Raw genomic sequence first — 20257 nt, 5'->3', positions numbered from 1 at the left:
AGCGATCACAGAAGTACGAAGTATTAGAGCCTAGGCAGAAGACGACATGTTAACTTATGAAGGATGCCAAAATGAACTTAGCAAAGAGCCCCCTAAGTTTAAGCTAAATTTACCTAAACATTTTTACCCTTCATGGTCAAGGTCCCCTATCTACTCCGTAGGGTGATAACTCACTGAATATCAAGACTCCACAGCTTGAGGCTATCGCGTGAAGCTATCACCGAAACGAGCCGCAACCGCGTCTCATTTCCGACACCGCTCCTCTCTGTAAGCTCAGATTTCCTTAACAACAACTCAATTGCAGCTGTAACTCAACAACTGGACTTTTTACGCTTCAATCCAATTGATTAAAAGAAATTCAGCACTGAGTTTCGACGCAATGGCCACAGAACCCTCATCGTCCCTCCCGCCCGACCTTTTCGACCAAACAACAATCATCTCCCTCTTCTCGACGCTCGCAATCGTCTTCGTCGCGTATGCTGCCTCTTTGCGTTTCCTACCATCATCTTCCTCGGGGGTTCTCCGGTTTCTTTTCATATGGCACCTAGCCGATGCCCTGTGTCATTTTCTCCTTGAAGGCAGCTTTTTGTACCACTGCTTCTTCTCGCACCAGCCCCTCGTCGATGATGTGAAGACAGACCTGTTCCCAACACCTCCTGGATTCCTAGGCTATAGCGATCGAGTATACGGTGCGCAGTCAGGTGGAGATAATCCGTTTGCCCAGCTATGGATGGTATATGCGAGGGCTGACAAGAGATGGGCTGGTGTCGACTTGGGGGTTGTGAGTTTGGAGTTGTTGACTGTGTTCTTTGATGGGCCTTTAGCTGTTTATGTGTGCTACTGCCTCGCTAAGAAGGATCCTAAGGTCAGCATCTGGATGATTGTCCTGGCTACTTGTGAGCTGTACGGCGGTAAGTCTCGGCAGCACCTCAATTTATATGGATTCGCCAAACTAAACAACGCTCAGGTTTCATGACTTTCTGTCCTGAATGGCTCATTGGAAGTGCCAATCTCGACACGAGCAACTTCGTGTACCTTTGGGTTTACTTATTCTTCTTCAACACTCTATGGGTCTGGATTCCACTTTGGATTATTTGGTACTCAGTCAAGGACATCTCAAATGCCTTGAATCTGCGCCAAGGTAAGAAGATGCTCTAGATACCAAGATGTCACAGGTTACAAAGTCATTTTATATTTGCATTCTATACCCCCAGGCTGTAAGAAGACTTCTGATATTAAATTAAGATACTAAAAATAGTTAATCCAAGATACTCTAAATCTATACTAAATTATATCAAGTTTACCTACGTTTATCTAATGCCTTTTATCACCCAGGATAGAGGTCCTAAGTTTTATTGCATCCCCTTGTGTATGCAGTGTTATTAAACTGCAATGATATGGATGCAGAACGCAAAGCCCAGTTTGGGCACTGAGATAATGGATATGAGCACAGAACAGTCATGCAGAGCCTCTTGTGAAGAGTTTCTTTCAAGCCTAGATACCCGAAGCTTAGATCTAGATCATCTCATATATCCTGAAGGTCAGGATAATATCGTCGCAAGAACCGTAAAGCTTACAGTCAGGCCATCGTCAGTTCCTCAACATTATTTGTCCTCTATCGCCTGAGTAATAATTATGTGACTGTTGTTACTCACTTCACTCGGTAATGGTGATGCATCTCATTGAATTCGTTACTGTATAGATTCACCGGTAGCGAAGCCCTTGTGCTACGTCTAGCTAAGCAACCCGAAACCTTTCTGAAAGAGTGCATATTTACACAAGCATAGTACCCTTAACGATAACGACGAGACGTGTTTCTTTACCTCAAATAGTACAATGAGAATGGCAGCCCTTAAAATCCGCCATCGAAACGCCAGCCTTCACAAATATGATCCCAGTCCATACTAAATCGTTACACATTATCTTATTTCTCCCATTCCTTATAGCTCTTCTGCTTTTGTCTAGTGTTCCATCCCAACTTTCCACTGATGCTGTTCACCCAGTCTTCGCTCCTCCGTCCCTCGGCTTGCACAGAGGCAAATGGAAATCTACTGGCGCTGATGGTCACGTAATCTCCTGGCTTGAGCTCGACACGTTCTCGGCCATCGAAGCTCGCCCATGAAGCCGTTCTGGCGCTATAAGGAACACCGACCCGTAGCACAATCGTGTCGGGAAGGATGATAGGCCTGAACGACAGGGTGTGCGCGCATATAGACGTAACCAGCATCACGGGGTTCTCGGGGTGGCACAAGGAGCCTCCGGCTGCGAGATTGTATGCCGTTGAGCCTGTGGGTGTCGATACGCAAATACCGTCGGCCAAGACTGAGGTGAAGTGCTCATCGTCACCAAAAATCTCGGTAGTTGACATTGCTAGAATATACATTAGAACATCTCCTGCACGGGTAACGTTTACTCTGGGATTCTCACTTGGGTTTGGCCCTCTGTCCACTACCACCTCATTCAGAATCTCAAACGTCCCATCCGGCCGATGCGTGTGCTCATCTTCCCTCTCCTCACCTATAAGCTCCTCCACCAAGTCTCGGGACTGCTCCTCGTCCTCCTCAGAGCCCTTACCAAGCTGAGCTCTCTTGCGTGGCTGGCTTCTCATGACTGTGCCTTCGAAACGAAGCCTCAGGCTAACTGTAACGCCTTTGGTGAAGGCCGTTAAGAGTGTCTGCTGGTAGTCCTCGAAGTCAAATTTGGTCAAGAAACCCAGGCTTCCTAGTGCAAAACTCAACACAGGTGGTACAATGCGCTGGAAGAGCCAGCTCGCATATAACACTGTGCCATCGCCACCAAGTGAGATAACAAAGTCAAAAGTATGAGGTCGTGTTCTGCACATGTTCTCGTCCCAATATCGAAGTCGCCTGTTCAGCGTTTCTTTGACAGCCTGCTCATTCGTTTCCCCTCTATCGATATATCCCTTACTCACCTCGTCAATGATTCCACTTACATCGAACTTCTTGTTTGTTTTAAGCTTGTCTTGAACATAGATGGTGTAGGCGACCTCGTGATTATGTTGTAGGAGCCATTTGACCAATTCTCGTGTTTTTGGGATCAAGTCTTGGTCGTATATCTTTGTGAGGATGAAGATGCTTTTGACCTTGAACCTAAGGCGCATGCTACTCAGTCGGCGACTTAGTTCACGTACACCCCAGGCCATATCGCTAAGCTGCTGCTTGGTTAGAAGGCGACTTCGCACGTCGTCCTGATAACCCGAAAGGTCGACGTCGGACATGCTTTTGGTCATCTGTTGCGTCCAAGCCTGCTGATCAGCTTGGCCTGAGTGTTCCATACCACCAGGCTCAACAACAGCGCGACACTTCTTCTGATATTTGGGGTCTACGATCGAGTCGAGGCTGTTGTCGCGAACAGCTTCCATGTGATTGCCATTGAGAGCCTTGTGGAAAGTGGCATGGCTAGTATTTGGATTGTTGCTTAAATATGACGGAGGGTTATTTCCTGTTGAGGGTTCCGACTCTGGCTCGCTGGCTGAGCTGGCAGCATCTTTTGCGCGGCGTTGGCTGTCAAGAAACTGGTGGACAAGGCACTCATCACGTCGCGAAGGATGGCGCATGACAGGCGCTTTGATCTCTGAGGCAACCATTGAGCTTTTGCGACGATATGGGTTTCCGGGATCGAAGACGACCTGTTTTGGCGATTATTAGATCAGATCAGTCGCACCATTATTGGTTGTCATCTGGTATTGGCGACAGTATGGACGAACCTCTACTGCCTTGCAGTCCTCGTCAGAACTCCCGTCGTATTCACGATTGCGACCATCTTCAAAATGAATGTGTTTCTCCGTGTGATCTCCCATTTCTGCAGTTGAAGGGATAACGATTGTTCCTTTCAATTGCTATACCTTTTGTCTTGTGTTGCTGGTATGGTTGGATGACGTTATTAGCTTGGCCTCAACGGCGGGGCGAATGGGAGATGGATCCACTGAACCGCTTCTGAGAAAGCCGGAACTTTATTAACGATATTGACCTTTTTTTCCAAGAGAGTTGATATAAAATCGTCCCAATCGCTGAGTTCTCTTACTTTACCCGCCGTAACTCTATCATCTATATTAAGTGAGGTACTGATGAATGCGATGAGGCTTTTTATACCTTAGACCATGATAACAGCTTCAGGGACTTGACCCAGCTATTATGCATTTGTCGTGTGCTGATATAATGACAGTGGATCTCTGCACCAGGTCTCGCACATGATATTCTTGATTGCATAGAGAATGAAGTCCTAGCCATTGGCTACGATTTACACGCTTATTAGCCTTGTTGGATAAGCATTGAACTCAGGGCTAGTCAAAGTATCCAGTTTAGGGTAACCAAGAGCCCAAGGCATCATCGTGATAGTCAATCCCAAGCCAACAGACAGAACACATTGGCACATATTGCTTGATCATGATAATCTGTTCATGTGAAACCGTCAGATGCCGAGCTGGTGTGGTCATTGATAATCCCTAACGTCACCTAGAGCTTGGCTTACTGAGGCTTACTTGATGTGCCGGTGGATGTGACCAATATGACATAAGCCCCTGAATCATTGATCGAAGGCGGTAAATTATGCGATATCGACTCTCAGGAATGAAATACCTTCGGTAGAGTTTGATCAGCATAAACAGTGTTCTCAATTAATATACGAACATAGATGGTGATCCAATAACTTGTGGTGGTGTGAACAGCCCGCTCAAAGTTCTTGCGAAGGCCTCAATCAACTTGAGCCCGTCAATGCAAGGTGAAACTGTCTGAAGTCTAATATGTTAGTAAAACGGTCGACGATATCTTTTAACTCGAAGCCGAGATTTTAAAACATCGAAACAATACGAAGCATGTCTTTTGGCTATACATGCTGATTGGGACAACATAAGCAAGAACAAACCCTTAGATCATTGTTGATAGAGTCTTCGACATAAAGCAAACAACGAGAACCGGGTTTGTTTAGTATATATCATAAAGACAAAGGACAAATATCCATCTTGCATTACGCAAAGATAGATAAGGGTGCCAAGTCGAAGAGGGAAGTGAAGCTACTGCAGCAAAGTTATAATAAGAGACCTGTCATCCGTACCCCATGCTTAGCACTCAGTAACACCTTCGTTTTAAGCATCCATTACAAGAAGATAGGATGAAGAGCGGGTATTGCTGACACAAGATTACACATGAATGCTCGGGTGCTTCTTGTAACTGATACTAACCATTAAGTCTTTCTAATCAAACGCCTCGCAAGCCACTGACTGTCTGTTATAGCACCCATAGCTATAGTCCAGGCCCTTTCCGGGAGCACTTGTTTGAGGAGGAAACATCTCTCACTTCATTATGCTTCTAGCCTGGACGCGTGAGGAAACAGTAAAGAGTGGACAATGCATGTTAGACTAATGTCTAGACAACAGCAAAGACTTACTTACACAGTACGGCATATGCTTAGGATGCTAAACCGATCTCATCAAAAGGCTTACTGAGTATATACTAAAGCTGTCCAAAGCTCATCCAAGCATCTTCTAACCCTTAGCACAAAAGCTTTGACGTTCCCTAACTCCCCATCAACAGGCGTGGGGAGTCAAAGTCACATAAGGATAGACTAATAGATCAGGCAAACCACCAGACAAAGGCTCAATGAATGTAACTAGCCATTACAAACTCACTATCAAGTCGATTTCTAATACTGTACTAGTCTAGGGCTAGGTGCTGATGAAACTTCTCCTCATTCCAGAGATCTCTGGGTTCTTCACAGTTATATTAAACACAGCACATCCTCCACTTACATGCGTGCTCATCCCCAGTCTAACATGCTCCCGGACGGACGACTCGGTATTCTTAATAAGAACCAACGCACAAGACTTGTCAATTTACGAGTCGATAGTTGTGTACAAGAACTGCCAAGTGTTCGGCACTTGAACCTTGACCTTGTCTGGCTGTCCTCGCTTACAGAGCTGCGGGTTTCAAAGATAAAGTGGAAAGGCTTGAAACAACAAAATGGAGAACCAACCACCAGGTCCGCAGATACAGACAGATGCTAGGAAGGCCTAGACAAGGCTTTCGATGAAATTGACTCGCTTCCAGCTGCAAGCTAGCTAGCCAGCTAGTGCTCTCACTGTGCAGGAAGTTTTTAGGCGTTCGCATGGTTCGTTGACAGATCTGTTACCGGGTGCAAGCTCTGAACCTTGCGAAACGTCCCTGTATCCATGGTCTCGTGGCCAGCCGTTCTCCCCGCCTTCGGCATCAGCAGGATCCGTGTGACCTGCCATTGTAATCTCAAACCCTCTGTTCCAAAAGAGGGAATGGCACTCGTCTAAGCTCTTGGCCCTTTAGTCATTGTCTCGTTAGCTCTCATGCTAAAGGGGATCCTTCCCTAATCCATGTTTCCTTCTTGTTTTAAATCCACGGCGTAGTTGCACAAAACGGACAAACGTGGACGCTAGCCCAGATGCGGCTTAACCCCACCGGTTGCTTCCCTTGAACTCCTGCCTCTTACAACCCGACGAAACTCGACTCTGTAACAACAATGCTTCAGCCTCTTCGAACCGGCGTTTTTCGCCGCCCTCAGAGCACTCTTTCAAGAAGCTCACTCAGTGGTGAAGTATCACTATCAGGTGGACCTTGAAAAGCGGTTCAGTTGTGGCTTCAATTCGAGGTCGATCATCGTCAAAGCTCAAGTGAGAATGGCACAGATGATCGAGCCCAAAGAACTCAATCTCGTGGTGGAGTAGCATTCTCTTACACCGATTTCGTCAGCGTATTCGAGAATCAGCATCCCAGAAACCCAATCTACACGGGTGAAACAATACCCTTCTCGCTCTAATGCGGGAAATGCCTCTAGCCCACATCAAGGGCCTGGCTTGGCTCGCTTGGCTACCATTCTTCACCACCATCTCTCAGGGGCGACAGCTTCAATGCTACCAAGCTCCGTCATGAAGCAGCTTGATCCTTGCTCTTTGGATATTTCTGAGTCGCGCAGGGGTCACCAAGCTCACCGGATCTAGTGCAATCTGCGTTCCCGCTCGATGTGATTTGCCCTCAATTCGAGATATCAAGTCCTATATCGCCTCCATTGCCTCAGTCTCCTCCCACGTAGCTGGTGCTTGCCTGATCTTCGTTTCTTTTCTTGTTTTTCAATCTTACATTCGTTTGCCACAGGCCAGGTGCCATTTCCATTTCATTGTATTTCATTTTTACCGTGCATCTCAAGTGTTTGATCATCTATCTACTGCTTCTCAAACTTTTCTCTGCTTTCAATTGACCAAGTATACGCCTAGAGGTCACTCTGGTTCCTGTTGTCATATCTCGGTGCTTTTTCATTTCATTCATCATCTTTTCTTGCCCTTTGATATTCCTGCCCTCTTTCAATACTTTCACATGACCTCGACATCGACATGGGAAACTAAGTCTACCAAGAAGGACAACGCGGTGCCGGCACTGTGAAGGCTTAGCGCCTGCCCCTTACTTGATAATCACCTCGGATTTGACCAGAAAACGACAACAACATGGACAACGACCCGACGATGGACTCGACCGGCTTTCAGTTCCAGGCAAATTCTACGTCAAAATGGGACAACGAACTCAAGTTTGCTGCAGCTGGCTCCGTCCGCACCTCGATCATCGTCCTATCGGTTTTTAACGTGATAGTAGCATTCGCAGTTACTATTAGTATTCTTCTACGCTCATGGAGAACACTGAAACAAGTCGAACCGATATGGGACTTCAAGTATGTACTGCATTTCCCGACCCGCGAGATTTTGTCCTCACAGTCACTCTTAGGTCGTCTTGGCTTCGGCTAGTCAAAGGACGAGATATTTACCCCTTCGTACTTTCCTGGGGCATTGTAGTTCAGGGAATTGTGTATGCTACTGCTCAAGCCAAGGGACTCGAGTCACTTATGATCCTTGGGTGTGCCACAACATCGCGAATGATGCTGCTAGGTATGTTAAAGAACAATGAGCTTTCACTTGAAGATACTAATCCAATTTAGCTTTTTTCATCGTACCCTTCATTCAGATGTTGTTCGGGCTGGAGTTGACAATCCGTATTACGAGGCCAGGCATATTCCCCTTCCGTGGCAAATTCAACACCCTTGCCTGTCTTGTAACCATCAGTATCTTGTTGATCATCGTGTTCTCCATAACCTTTACTGTTCTTCCATCGGAGTTTTGCTTTGCCAGTTTGATCTCTTTCCTACATCGATATGATGCCGGATGCTTTGGGGTCCTGCTCACTGTCATCCTGATAGTTCTGATTGAGTGCGGAGTTATATGCTTCAAGCTTCATACTGGTGCCAGAATGCGCATGATTGAGAGGGATGAGGCATCCCGCATGGTTTACCATATAATAATTGCTGTGATATCATATGTAAGTACGGATCCGAAAGTGATAGCTTGTACTAATTCCAAACAGACTTTGCAGATAACATTCTTCTACAATACGGCGTTCCGAGATACAGGAGCAGCAGACGATACGTCAATGACACTGAACATGATCGGAACAGTTGTAATGAACATGTCAGGACTATTGCTTGGCTGTCTGTATCTCTTCTTGCGATCAAGCAGATCCCCAACCGGTTGTTCTGATGACGACATTGAAGCGGCTCAGGGTTTCAGAAAATGGGGTGACGACCACGATCAAGAGCCCCCAACCCCCGGGTCTGCGATGCTACAGCCTCTTGATCTTCCCAAGCTGGTTCGCAAGGCTGAAAGCAAAGAAGATCTGACGCTGGACGACAGAGTGGAAGACAAGGTGTTTGGTGCACGCAAGGACTTCCTCAACCGTGGCCTGAAGCCCCTGCGATTGGGAAGTATGCGTAACTCAGGCGGTCTTCCAACCGCACCGAAACCTGTACGGACGTCATCAAAGGAGTCCATCAAAAACTTCAAGAGGAGTATGTACAGCATCTTTCCCAAAGCCGAGCCACCCAAGTCGCCCATCCTTTTGCCGACAACAACCTACAAAGATTCTACACCCAAAAAGCCACCAGCGCTTCAAAACTTAGCTGATGAACTTCTTGCACCGCCTGCCCTCCGTCTACGGGATAAAAGATTTCGGTCAAGTGGTGCTTCTATGCTCTCAACTGCAACTGTGCAGATTGGTCTGCGCCTTTCCAACATCGGCGATATGCGCCCCGCCAAACCGGAGCTCAAACTAGACACAAACACAAGCCAAGTGCACAACCTTGACTGTCCCAACAGCACAGTAAGGTTCTTCCCAAGAAAAACGAGTCCGCTTGCCATTGCCATCGTCGATGTCCCAGGCGAGGGCACTAGGTATAAGATCCAGGACAACTTTGATGAGAGACTATCCGAGAAGGAACTTCCACCAGTTCCTCTCAGCGCGGGTATGAATACTCCGCCGGAGACAACTCTCAGTTCCGCTGTATATAGCCCCCAGGAGAAAACGCCCGTCTCAGCCTCGCATAATCCTAGGGCTGGATTAGTCAGTTCTGTAAGAGCTCATAGCCGACAGGGCTCAAAAAGTATGGGAGAGCCAAGCAGACTTGCCAGCCGTCAGAGCTCTAGGGTCGTGCCAGAGATTGGCAGAATGCACAGCCGACAAGGCTCAAGGGCTGGGCCAGAGACGGGTAGAGTACATAGTCGCCAAGGCTCAAGAATTGACTTAGAGGCAACAAAAGGAAAAGGACCATGGATTTGATAGAGGACAAAACGGTTTGGGCAACTGGAGAGGATGACGATTTCATGAACGGTTTGGCAACTGTAACGATTCCCTTGTGTTTTTATTTCTTCATATTTAGGCCGTGTTTGAAACTAGCGTCGACGTTTGGTCCCTTTTATATATAGATAATACCAGAAGATTAGGTGGACACACTCAGGAACATGTCCCATGCCGGAAGGCCAACTTCGGCGAGCATGGTCTCGTGGAATCCAGGATATACTGGTGATGATGATAATAGTCAATCTCTCATGTGATTGTTGTTATCAATTAATTGATGACTATCTGTCTTTCTTTATCGTTTGAGCAGCAGCTCTCCTCTTCTCCCACTTCTCCCAGCCAGCCTGGCACATGTCCTCTTCAATGACAAGATCCCTAACTTTGAAAGCTCTCGCCAAAGGCGTCTCTAGAGCCCAGTTTAACCAGCCGGTTTGCCTCGCGGCAGCGACAATTATAAACCAACCGAGAGCGCTTAAGACACCTGCAACACTACCCACAACGACCTGTTTAGGGGTATGGTAGTTCAAGTATACTCTACTCCATGCAGTCGCTGCCGCAATCGCCGCCCCAGCTACACTGACAGCAACTCTCTCGAGAACGCTCCACGGTCGGTGCAAGCTACTTTCTGCACGAAGACGATGTACACGAGGCGGTTTGTGGCGGACAAGCAGGAACAGAGCGAGGGAGACACTCCAGAAGGCAACGAATTGTGCGTGGGAACTAGGCATACCGTAGCCCTTGCCGTGTATGCGACGAGGACGCTCTTCTTTTATCAGCCGTTTCAAGGCAAAGTTGAGCACCTCGCAGGCAAGTTGACCGAGAAACATCAAGGCGACTTCGACCTCGCGGGTAAAAAGGACGAGCGTGGCGTAAACGACGCATAGGGCTTGGGGGAGGAGGGCGAGGTAGGCGCAGGCTAGGGAGATATGATCGTCGGGGTCCTATTTGAGATTGTTATTTGCAGGGCTTTGTGCGGTGGGTGCGAAACTTACGTAGTAGACGTGGGTGACGGAGAGAGAAGCGAGGGGAGTTGAACTGTCGTCCATGATGGGCTGGCTATGTGCGGTGTCCGAGAGATTCAAGATATAGCCAGAGGCTGCATTCTCCACGTAGGGCACCACAGTGGTCTCTGATTGGCACAGTTTGTATCAAACAAAGGAAACAAAACAAAAAACAGAGAAGAGACTCGAGGCAATCACGAGTGAACAGCAACGGAAATGTGAAATAAATCCCAAGTTTTAGCTTGTGTCGTAGCCTGTAGATGACGATGTAGCCCGCCGGCTGTGGCTGCATATGTGGCTCAGGCAGGAGAAAATAACGTGGCGTCTCGGATTTCGGAGTCTCTTATTTGTCAACGCTGTGAATACCGGATACCGAAACAAGGCGTTACCACATTCAAGCACGGCCAAAGAGTCATCAAACTACGTTACTTTACAATGCTATATCAGGCGTGAATAATATCGTCCCATTTTATTCATAGCCGAAGATTGCGTTTGACTCTTTACAATCCGGCGTCAGTCACTTGAAGGCCATTCCGAAGTAGCCCTATCTACTAAATCTTGGGTACTATCTTTAAAAAAAAACCCTCTCCTCCCCCCCTCTCTACGTAAAGTACCTCCACCAAAGAAGCACCTCATGTTCGAGTCTTGATAAGGAAGAACGAGAATGAGACTAAAATGATGGAGGCCTAGCAGAAACTCATTAATAAGGGCTGGTCAATTTGAGGGCCCTTGGTATTTGGCATACTTACTCAGCCTCGCCACTCTGGACAAAGTTTGCTGAAGTTCATCGCCTACATATACACTACGCCACTAGAGGATGAACACTGCTCCCAAGGCATAACAACCCATAGCAGTCCCGAGGTGTCCAAAGATTCAAGGTCAATAAAAGGGGGCAAAAAGAAAACACTAGCCAAGGAACCTGCCAAGTGTGTTCTGAGCCATCTCTCTGATCTTGTCTGAATATCCGGTGTCCTGACGGAGCTGTGAGGGTTTCCTATCCCCCAACAGCCATGGACTATAGCGACGACCCACGTCTTATAGAGCTTGGCTCTATTGAGGCTATATACCCAGAGATCCGACGCCCTGACGCAAAAGACCCCTTCACCTTCGAGATAGATCTCCCCGTGGAGCCCGCCGCTCCAGTTACTGTCACTTTCCCAGCGGCTTCTGCACCCGCCCACACAGGACTCACTACACTTGGCCAAGCTACTGAGAATGCCCAGCCTGAGGTTGATTCTCTCGAAGTCTCGTTCCTGCCCCCTCTGCGGTTGAGAGTCTGTCTCCCAGAGGGTTACCCTGCAGATGCGCCACCAGACATTGTGGTATCGACCATACCACAGTGGTTGTCGAGGGAAACTATCAAACGACTTGAGGATGATGGGCCGCGCTTATGGGACGAGATTGGTCGGGACATGGTTGCATTTACTTACATCGACCATATTCAGCGCGCAGCTGAAGACGTGTTTGGAACCATCAGTCCTGAGGGAACGCTTCAGGTTGATCCACAACATAAACTCGCCGTGCTGGATCACGATATAAAGGCCAAGAAGGCTGCTTTTGAAAAGGAGACATTTGATTGTGGTGTCTGTCTCGGTATGTGTATTCAGCAGGGATCCTCAGTCACGTACTGACATTATACAGATCCCAAAAAGGGCTCGAAGTGTCACAGAATGCTTGACTGTGGACATATATTCTGCATTCAATGCTTACAGGACTTCTACAACGACGCAATCAAGGAGGGCAACCTTTCTACTGTTCGTTGTCTGAGCCCTAACTGCGCCAAGAAGCGTGCAGCGTCGAAAGACACCAAGAATCATAAGGTTGCTATCAGCCCTAGCGAGCTTCTTCAGATTGGTCTCTCCGAGGAAATGGTCAAGCGATACGTGACGCTCAAGTACAAGACAGAACTCGAGTCTGACAAAAACACAATATACTGTCCACGACAGTGGTGTAATGGAGCAGCCCGATCGAAACGCCACAAGAAGCCGGAAGGTTTGGAGTTTGCTGAGACGTCTGATGCTGAATCCGTCAAGGAGGAAGAAGAACAAAAAGAACAAGAACAAGGAGGGGGTAGTGCCAAGTCTGGAAAAAGGAAGACTAAGGAAACATTTAGCAAAGCGGATCTCTTGGCTATATGCGAAGACTGTGGCTTCGCCTTCTGTGGCCAATGCTACCAGTCATGGCACGGAGAGTTTGTCCGATGTGCACCACGACGTGACAAGGGAGAACTCAGCGAGGAGGAAAAAGCATCACTCGAGTACCTACAGCTTCACACGAGTCCATGCCCTACATGCAACGCCCCTGCGCAGAAGACACACGGCTGCAACCACATGATCTGCTCACGATGCGACACTCATTTCTGCTATCTATGCTCCTCATGGCTTGACCCGGTGAATCCATACCAGCACTACAATCAGCTGGCGGGCGGCAAGGTCACTTCCTGTTACATGCGGCTGTGGGAACTTGAGGGTGGCGATGGCGACGACGTGGGTTTAGGGTTCGTTGGTGGCCGCGGTCCCGTCGCAGATGCTCCCGCGGCACTCGATGATATTGAGCTTATGCCTCTGCCGGAAGTTATCGAGTCTGATGACAGTGACGGCGAGGACGAAGCTAATGCCCAGGGCAACAACAGACCGCTTGGAGGCCAGGGCCAAGGTATCGAGATTGCACGTGAAGGACCCCTCGTTATACGACTCGTTGACAATCAAGCTCGCGATGGTCGAAGAGCTATTCCTCCCGCTGCACCCGACGCACCGCAACAACTTGCGGGCCGCGGCCATAATGGCCCACCTCGAGGTCCAGCGGGGCGAGGGCGCGGCGCAAGAGGGGCTGGGAGAGTAGGAGGCGCGGTAGCCCGAGGAAGAGGAGGAGGAGGAGGAGGGGCTCGTGGCGGAGGAGCTGGTGCTAATCGTCAACGAGTGAACCAGCGACAACCTCAACTTCCTCAGCAGGCACAGGGCCAGGATGAGAATAACCAGGATGGTCTGGATCCGGCACAGGAGGCCTGGGTTCGTCGATTTGTGCAGATGGCACTCAACGATGAAGAGGACCTCGTTGATGGTGATTCTGATGAAGAAGATGATAATTGGGTCATTCGGTGACATCTGTCCTCAGACAGGTTCCCGATCACGCCAAGCGCTGTACGGATGGCAATTCGCGGCTCCGCAGTAACGACTCAAGGTGGTTAAACGATACTGTGAGTTCTCTAGATACTGTACATTTAGGGAATCATTAGATGTGTCCTGTAGGAAATGCATGCATGATCTACCACCTCCACCGAGACCAAGGTCCTAGGATGATGTCAACCGGGCTTTGCTACGGCAATACATATTTGACTATGTATGACTACTCACACTCACAGCAAGTATCTTGCTACGAGAATCAAGTTCTACTTGCCAAAGGACGACGCCAACCTGGATCGGCACGTTAGTCCTAACCCATACCCCCCATTCCATTCAGCACACGTCGGATTCTCGATTCATGTCTGCAATCGAGAATCTTCGGTATCAAAGATAGGCTCCGCTGCAGCAACCCAAATTCGTCCTTGACAGCCGCCGTTGGACATGTGGAGTGTGTATGTACTTGAGACTGTTCTGGTTGGGCGACCTGCTGATTACTCAAACATGGCCGTATGCCTAGCATTCCAAATTACAAGAACTCATTTAGACTTGTGGGAAATGCTCCGATTCTGAAAGACAAAGCATGATGCTTCGTCAGTTACCGAAGGCAAACGTGGGCTCCTCCACCTGCATGGAGATTGTAAGGTAACGTCAAGTAGACCGCCAGTCGGGATTTTCACTCGGCAGACGACCCTGATCCTGGACAGCTCGACTGGCCATGGAGATGGTGTAATTATCCTATATCGGGTTGTTCTGTTGTGTTTTGTTCCAAGACTGCTGTTGATCAAAATGGAGAAATAGTCCTTTGCTCACTTGAGACAGCTGACCAATGTGTGCCTTGATACCGTATCCTCTGGCACTATAGTGAGCTGGCTTGCCGATCGACACTGTGACCCTTGAAGATGTAGACGTAGTCAAGGACGACAACCATAAAGTCAACCCTGTACCTCTTCTCTCACAAGACGGCGGGACGGTCCAAGTCGACGTGTCCAGCACATCAAGGAACATTTGCAACAAAAGATAAAAGATGAGAGATAACCCGTCCGCTTCTTGACTCCAGAGGTCATAGCACAAACTAAACGAGATCTAGATATCAAGATCAGGATATGTAAAAGAACCTACCGCTAGCCACATGATGACCTGTCGGTCGATGCCAAGTACAAAGACACCCTCTTCAAGCGGACACTGCTCCGGCCGACAGAAGGTCCAACAGCTAACGCGAGGGAAAGGCGCAAGCGTGCTCGAGCCTTTGTTCACGTGGTGTCGCACGGGATCACCATCTTTGTTGCTTGATAAGACAACAGCTGCTGGTATACTGTACATACGTATCCAGACCTGCTGGCATCAAGGGTTAATGCCTGGATAATAAGCCGTGATATGCCGTGTTAGCCTTGAATTTGCCTTGATACCTCGTCTCTAAACTGCCGGCAATGTCGCTGCCGACCATGAAGCTCACTATGTCGAAACTCTATGACCTAACAGGGATTTAGGTGCAGCAGCTTGCAGACGCCGCCCTCCTCACAGCTATTGCATACGTGCGCGCAAATCCGTGCACAGACTTGACAGGTAGACTCGACCTTTAGCCAACAATGATAACATTGATTGTGATTGTTGACGGGTCTGGGGCTCTGGGTTGACAGTCACAGAACATGGCACTCATTAGTGAGACACATGGTTTTACTATAGTATATATGTTGTTACCAGGCAGTTTAGCTTTGTTTCAGACATGACAAGAGACGTATCGAATTCGTTTGCCGGCTGGTCCTCCTTACCAGGGAATAGCATCCAAGAAGCAGAAAGTAACACTGGCAGTAGCCAGCAATCTCGTTGCTGGATAATGCGGCAGTGTCTCTTGGAACGAGCTGATCCTTATCCAGCCTCAAGATCACTGTCCCCAATGACGTGGTAAAAAAATCATCAATGAAGGTTAATGACCTCTGGTACCCAGGATAGGCTGGCTCGGGAGCTCTACAAACCCTTGTTCTTGCTCTAGTGATCGGACCCTTTCCCATGCACACATGCCGCATGCGTGGTTGTCACTCTTTGTCCTTGTCGCAATTAAAAGGTACCTTTTGGCGCTCTCACATACGCCCTTAGTTTCTCGCCCAGATGCCCGTTTCTATAGTGGACCAGCGCATTCATGCTGAACTGAAATCAGCTCATCCGCATTGCATCGACTCGGACTGACGGGCGATCTCTCTCTATAAAGCCTCCCTGTGGGCGTTGCGTTGATCACCCACTGCCCCAATGCTACCGGATCTTGCCAACCAGGAGCCGCAAGCGTGCTCACGAAACACAAGTGTCTTGACATAAGTGCGGTAGGGCTGAGCTCGCAATACCACGTCAACGTCGAGCAGACTGGCTGATGCAGGTACACGGATCAAGCGAAGCCTTCAAAGCGAACCTATTCCTTTAGAGGCATTTTCGTACTTGGATATAACGCACTGTAGCAAGTATCACAAGGATTTTCTGGCACAAGGAAACTCGGAAGTAACTGGCCAGTGAGTTAGTGGGCCAACGAAATGGAATAGCAAGGATGCCTCTTCTCACAAAGTTGATTAGAGCATCTAGGAAATGACGATTAACTAGCGTGAGTTTGTACTCTGGATGCAGGCAGAAGCGACATACTGTAAATGGCCTGATGTTTGAAAAATCTCGGGACTGTTCATCCCCGCGGCAAGGCCGCATAATTAATTGCACAACTCAACTTGTGCAGTATCAAAGTTGATAGGTATCTTTCCTAAGGTACTTGCATAGTTAGTCACAGTATGCAAGTAGAACGCAGACCTACATTTATATTTCTTCAAGGGTCTCTGCTAGCCTGGGCTTGTTAGCTCAACAAAGGTGCCGATCGGTAGCTGGGGAGTCAACTGTATGCAATGTTTCGTTTCATTGCCTAATTGTTTCTTGCCCCCTCTGCTACTCAAACCCCGGGTCGTCGCATGAAAGGACGAGGAACTGCAGCAAGGCGGTTGTCTATCGCAAGGACCAAGCCTCTGGTACAGTTGATGGAGTTCAATTGGAGCCAATTCAACACTCTACCTGGCTATCTATAACCGAAACCCGTCAAATGGATATTTACTGTAGGTATTGAGATCGGTTCAAGCCTATGGTAGCCACAAATCAGGGATCAGCATGAACCAAGGCTACCAAGCACTTCTGATCTGGGACCAAGGACTGAAGAATTGGGATCAGGACCACAAACTCATCTCGCTGAATTCTATCGACTTCATGCGCATTAATTCGTATAATTTCGTCCACTCAGGGGAGCGATTCTGAATCGGTCCATATGCATCGTTTGCATGGTTCCGAGATGAATCGCTTTCCTGATTCAAACAAAGGTGATCAAGAGCCGGGTCTTCGATCGGCGTTTAATGTTCAGTTCAACGACGGAGCCTGGCCAAGGGATAATGAGCTATTACCCAAAGTGAGTTAAGTATCTCCCAGTCAAGGTTGAGGAGGGACGATCAGCATCCCGAAAGGGACTACCGGCCGGAGAGACAAGGCCCAAGGCAGTCCAAGGCACGCCAGTTCTAGCTCACTCGACCTAAACCCGGAGATATGTGGACCTTTGTGCTTGAGACAGCAGGGGGCGGGACCCGTCGGCAGCCATCAAGGACAACGCTAAAACTGAATGCCAGCAGGGAAGCCAATCGACTCAGCTTCCTAAGCTCATGGCACTGTGGGCGTTCAACTGCCGCGATCTGCTGGCGCGTTGCAACGTCTGTGGTTACGCTGCGGTTGAGGAACCAGTAACCATTGCCGTCTCAGCTCTATCCCGCCCCCTCCAACGGCCACGTTTATGAAACATTCCGATAATGTTTCTCTCTCACTGCTGAGCAGAAGCGCAAGGCAGAAGCAGACCACGACCCTGACGCAGTGACACAAACCATGGGCGGGTTCCCTAATGATGGTTCTGACATTTGTGCATGGATGCAGCAGGTTGTCCTACCTACACCTTTAAGTATGCACCTGCAGGACCGTTTTAGCGACTTTTCGGGGTGGACCAATCAAGTGTCGGTTATATTGCCCGTCAATTCAAGTGCTGCAAAAGCCTGCTGATAACTATCATAATACCCGTGTATTAAGATCATGGATGTGCGAAACACAATTTCGGAGTCCACATTGCCAGAATAGTCGCCCAGTTCGCAGTATCGGCCCCTTTGTTGGAGGATACCGTGTACATACCAGGCTGCGCAACGTTTCTTGCAGTGCTCACTCATCATTTGTCATGTCCAGGACTAGAATCGCCTCCTAAAGGGTTCTTGAGCTCTGGAAAGGTCAGGTCACCTGCCAGATTGAACAGATTCCTAGTCGCAAAAGTCAACTGTGAACAACCTAACTGCTCCCATAGTTAATAAATGGAAACAGACTGACAGCGAAAGGAAGAGGGAGGGGGGGAAGCTCAAAAATGGTGGCTGCTTCATAGTGAAAGGCTGAGCCATCCTAATGAAGCTATCTGCATTTACTCCAACGTTGCTTTGAAGGCAGGAGACGCAATGGCCTGCCAGATCTCAAAAAATCGCCGTGGCCACCTGGGATGGTTACATCGAGTGATTGGCGGCGGGACAGGGCACTTGTGAATAAGGGAGCTACCACTCAAAGGGTGTCTGGGCGCGTGTCTCAGGAGGAACAGTTGACCGGCGAAATTCAATTCCTTGCTTGTTTGAGTTGGGGTTTGAAGCTGTACGGAGTATGCCTTTTAGGGTACAGTAGTTCCAGGACATGGCGCGGGCTTGGCAGCCTCGTTTGCTTACAAGCCTCGATCGATAGATAATGCTATACACACACATTCTTCATGGGTGGTTAGAAGTGTCAGATGGTGGTATGTATTACTGTTGATACGGGAACGAATGGGGAGGATAGTTGGCCACCCTCCTCCGAACAAGGACGGGATACAAGACTGCGCAAGGCATGTGAGTATGATGAACTGCGCGCAAGAGGACGTGGTATTGAATGCTCAATAATTATCCTCCTATCCGTATGTGGATGTGGGGAGCTCCAGTCTGTGCGGATTTAGAGGTTGGAGATGTGGGCATGTAGTGAAAGTGCTTGGACGCGACCAATGTTCTTGATGAGATATGCTCATCCTGGTCATGTCGAAGAGAGTCGTGAAATCAACAAACAAAGGAACCCCAACCAGCAAAGAAGCGGGCCTCATCCTGCGCGTGGTCTTGAATCCTGGGTCATAAATGTTTTAACTTGAACATATTGGTCCTTTTTGGCTTGGTCCTTCGTTTGGTCTCGACTCTCGGTTTTGGCCTTGACTTCCCCGGTCAGGGAACATCGAAGTTGTTTAAGCAAGGCGGACACTTCGCGCTTTCGCGCCTTGGGCAACAATCCCTGATCACCTAGTGATAGGAATAATGATAGCTTGATGGCGAACCCCTCGCTACGGCCGAGCCTGGGCGCTTTAACGATTTGCTAACTCAACTGGAATGCTCCGATATGCTTGGGATTGACCTGTTAGTGAAACTGCTCGACACCAGAAAAATTGGGGTTTTTTGATATGGAGCGGCCCCTGTGGCATCGTGACGACAATGACACGCGATGAGGATGCCACACCCACGACTAATTAGGTTTCCCACTATGCTTTGTATGCATACAAAAACTGTAGGAGGCGGAAGTTTTGGCCTTGTCGGGTGAGAGGCCTGGCAGCCTGGGCCTTGACCGAGGGATGTAAGTAACAAATTACGGTCTGGTCAGTGCTAGATGGGAGGATATACTGTGCAAGAAAACTGTGGGGGGGAGCCGTTGAGGAGGGCGGCCGTTGAGAAGGGGCACGGCCCCGGCCGCTCTTGTCTTTTCCTGGTTCGCTTCTACTATTTTGCGTCTCTAGTGCATCACAATTGCTTCTGAATGGCTATTATCAACCTGGTTGAGTTTCCCCTCGCACGTCTCCCTGCTTGCTTCGTTCAGAGCATTTTCCCTCGTGCCCTTGTCTCACCTTTCTCATGCCCTGGACCTTGCTGGCCTTGGGTACGTACTGCTCCCTTTTCTCCACCAGCGAACCAGCTAAAGACAGGGCCAGACATTGATACAGTCGCGTCCTTAACTTTGAAGCCATCTCCAAACTGGGTGCCCATCTCAAACCAAGCGCATGTTTCCCCCTCACACGTCTCCACGAGTCGCAGAATGAAGGCAATGGAGCACCTGTGACAACAGTCACTGAGTCGTGACGTGACGACCGGTCTTGTTTCGTTTCCCCGCCCGCCCACGTTTTGTCGAGCCCTACCCAAACAGTCTCCCATCGTCGTCATTCTTAGCTAGCATCATCGTCCACAGCACGCACGTTTCCTCTGTCTTACGGACAAGGATCTTGAATTCCAGGAAAATGGGATAGTGTTGGTCCAAGCAAACGCCACATGGCTTAGAAAATAGCCATACTATTAACCGTTTGCAAGTACCAAAGCCATCTACTGTACCAGCCATGGCCCTGAATCTCCATCAAACACAAGGCTGCATGCCGGAGCAAGCT

General features: G+C 48.7%; 5 protein-coding genes across 5 annotated transcripts; 3 read left to right on the top strand and 2 right to left on the bottom strand.

Annotated features, from left to right (window-relative positions):
• Positions 1 to 379: 379 nt before the first annotated feature.
• FSUBG_8311 (C-8 7 sterol isomerase emopamil-binding protein) lies at positions 380 to 1158 on the top strand (the record flags this gene model as incomplete). The annotated part of the gene is made up of 2 exons (XM_036686707.1): positions 380 to 911; positions 968 to 1158. The coding sequence occupies 2 exons, from the start codon at positions 380 to 382 to the stop codon at positions 1156 to 1158; spliced, it is 723 nt and encodes a 240-aa protein (XP_036536168.1).
• A 766-nt stretch (positions 1159 to 1924) lies between these two features.
• On the bottom strand, positions 1925 to 3820 carry FSUBG_8310 (serine threonine kinase; the record flags this gene model as incomplete). Its single annotated transcript, XM_036686706.1, has 2 exons — positions 1925 to 3649; positions 3728 to 3820. The coding sequence occupies 2 exons, from the start codon at positions 3818 to 3820 to the stop codon at positions 1925 to 1927; spliced, it is 1818 nt and encodes a 605-aa protein (XP_036536167.1).
• A 3666-nt stretch (positions 3821 to 7486) lies between these two features.
• On the top strand, positions 7487 to 9609 carry FSUBG_8309 (uncharacterized protein; the record flags this gene model as incomplete). The annotated part of the gene is made up of 5 exons (XM_036686704.1): positions 7487 to 7707; positions 7761 to 7921; positions 7972 to 8348; positions 8394 to 9327; positions 9449 to 9609. 5 exons carry the CDS (start codon positions 7487 to 7489, stop codon positions 9607 to 9609), a joined length of 1854 nt encoding a protein of 617 aa, XP_036536166.1.
• Positions 9610 to 9940: 331 nt separating this feature from the next.
• On the bottom strand, positions 9941 to 10705 carry FSUBG_8308 (CAX4; the record flags this gene model as incomplete). The annotated part of the gene is made up of 2 exons (XM_036686703.1): positions 9941 to 10600; positions 10652 to 10705. 2 exons carry the CDS (start codon positions 10703 to 10705, stop codon positions 9941 to 9943), a joined length of 714 nt encoding a protein of 237 aa, XP_036536165.1.
• Positions 10706 to 11670: 965 nt separating this feature from the next.
• FSUBG_8307 (HFB30-like protein) lies at positions 11671 to 13761 on the top strand (the record flags this gene model as incomplete). Its single annotated transcript, XM_036686702.1, has 2 exons — positions 11671 to 12253; positions 12302 to 13761. 2 exons carry the CDS (start codon positions 11671 to 11673, stop codon positions 13759 to 13761), a joined length of 2043 nt encoding a protein of 680 aa, XP_036536164.1.
• Positions 13762 to 20257: the final 6496 nt, after the last annotated feature.

Source organism: Fusarium subglutinans (genome assembly GCF_013396075.1).
Source record: "Fusarium subglutinans strain NRRL 66333 chromosome Unknown NRRL66333_c0000113, whole genome shotgun sequence".
NCBI classification, from domain to species: Eukaryota; Fungi; Ascomycota; class Sordariomycetes; order Hypocreales; family Nectriaceae; genus Fusarium; species Fusarium subglutinans.
This window is presented reverse-complemented; position numbering and strand designations above follow the sequence as displayed.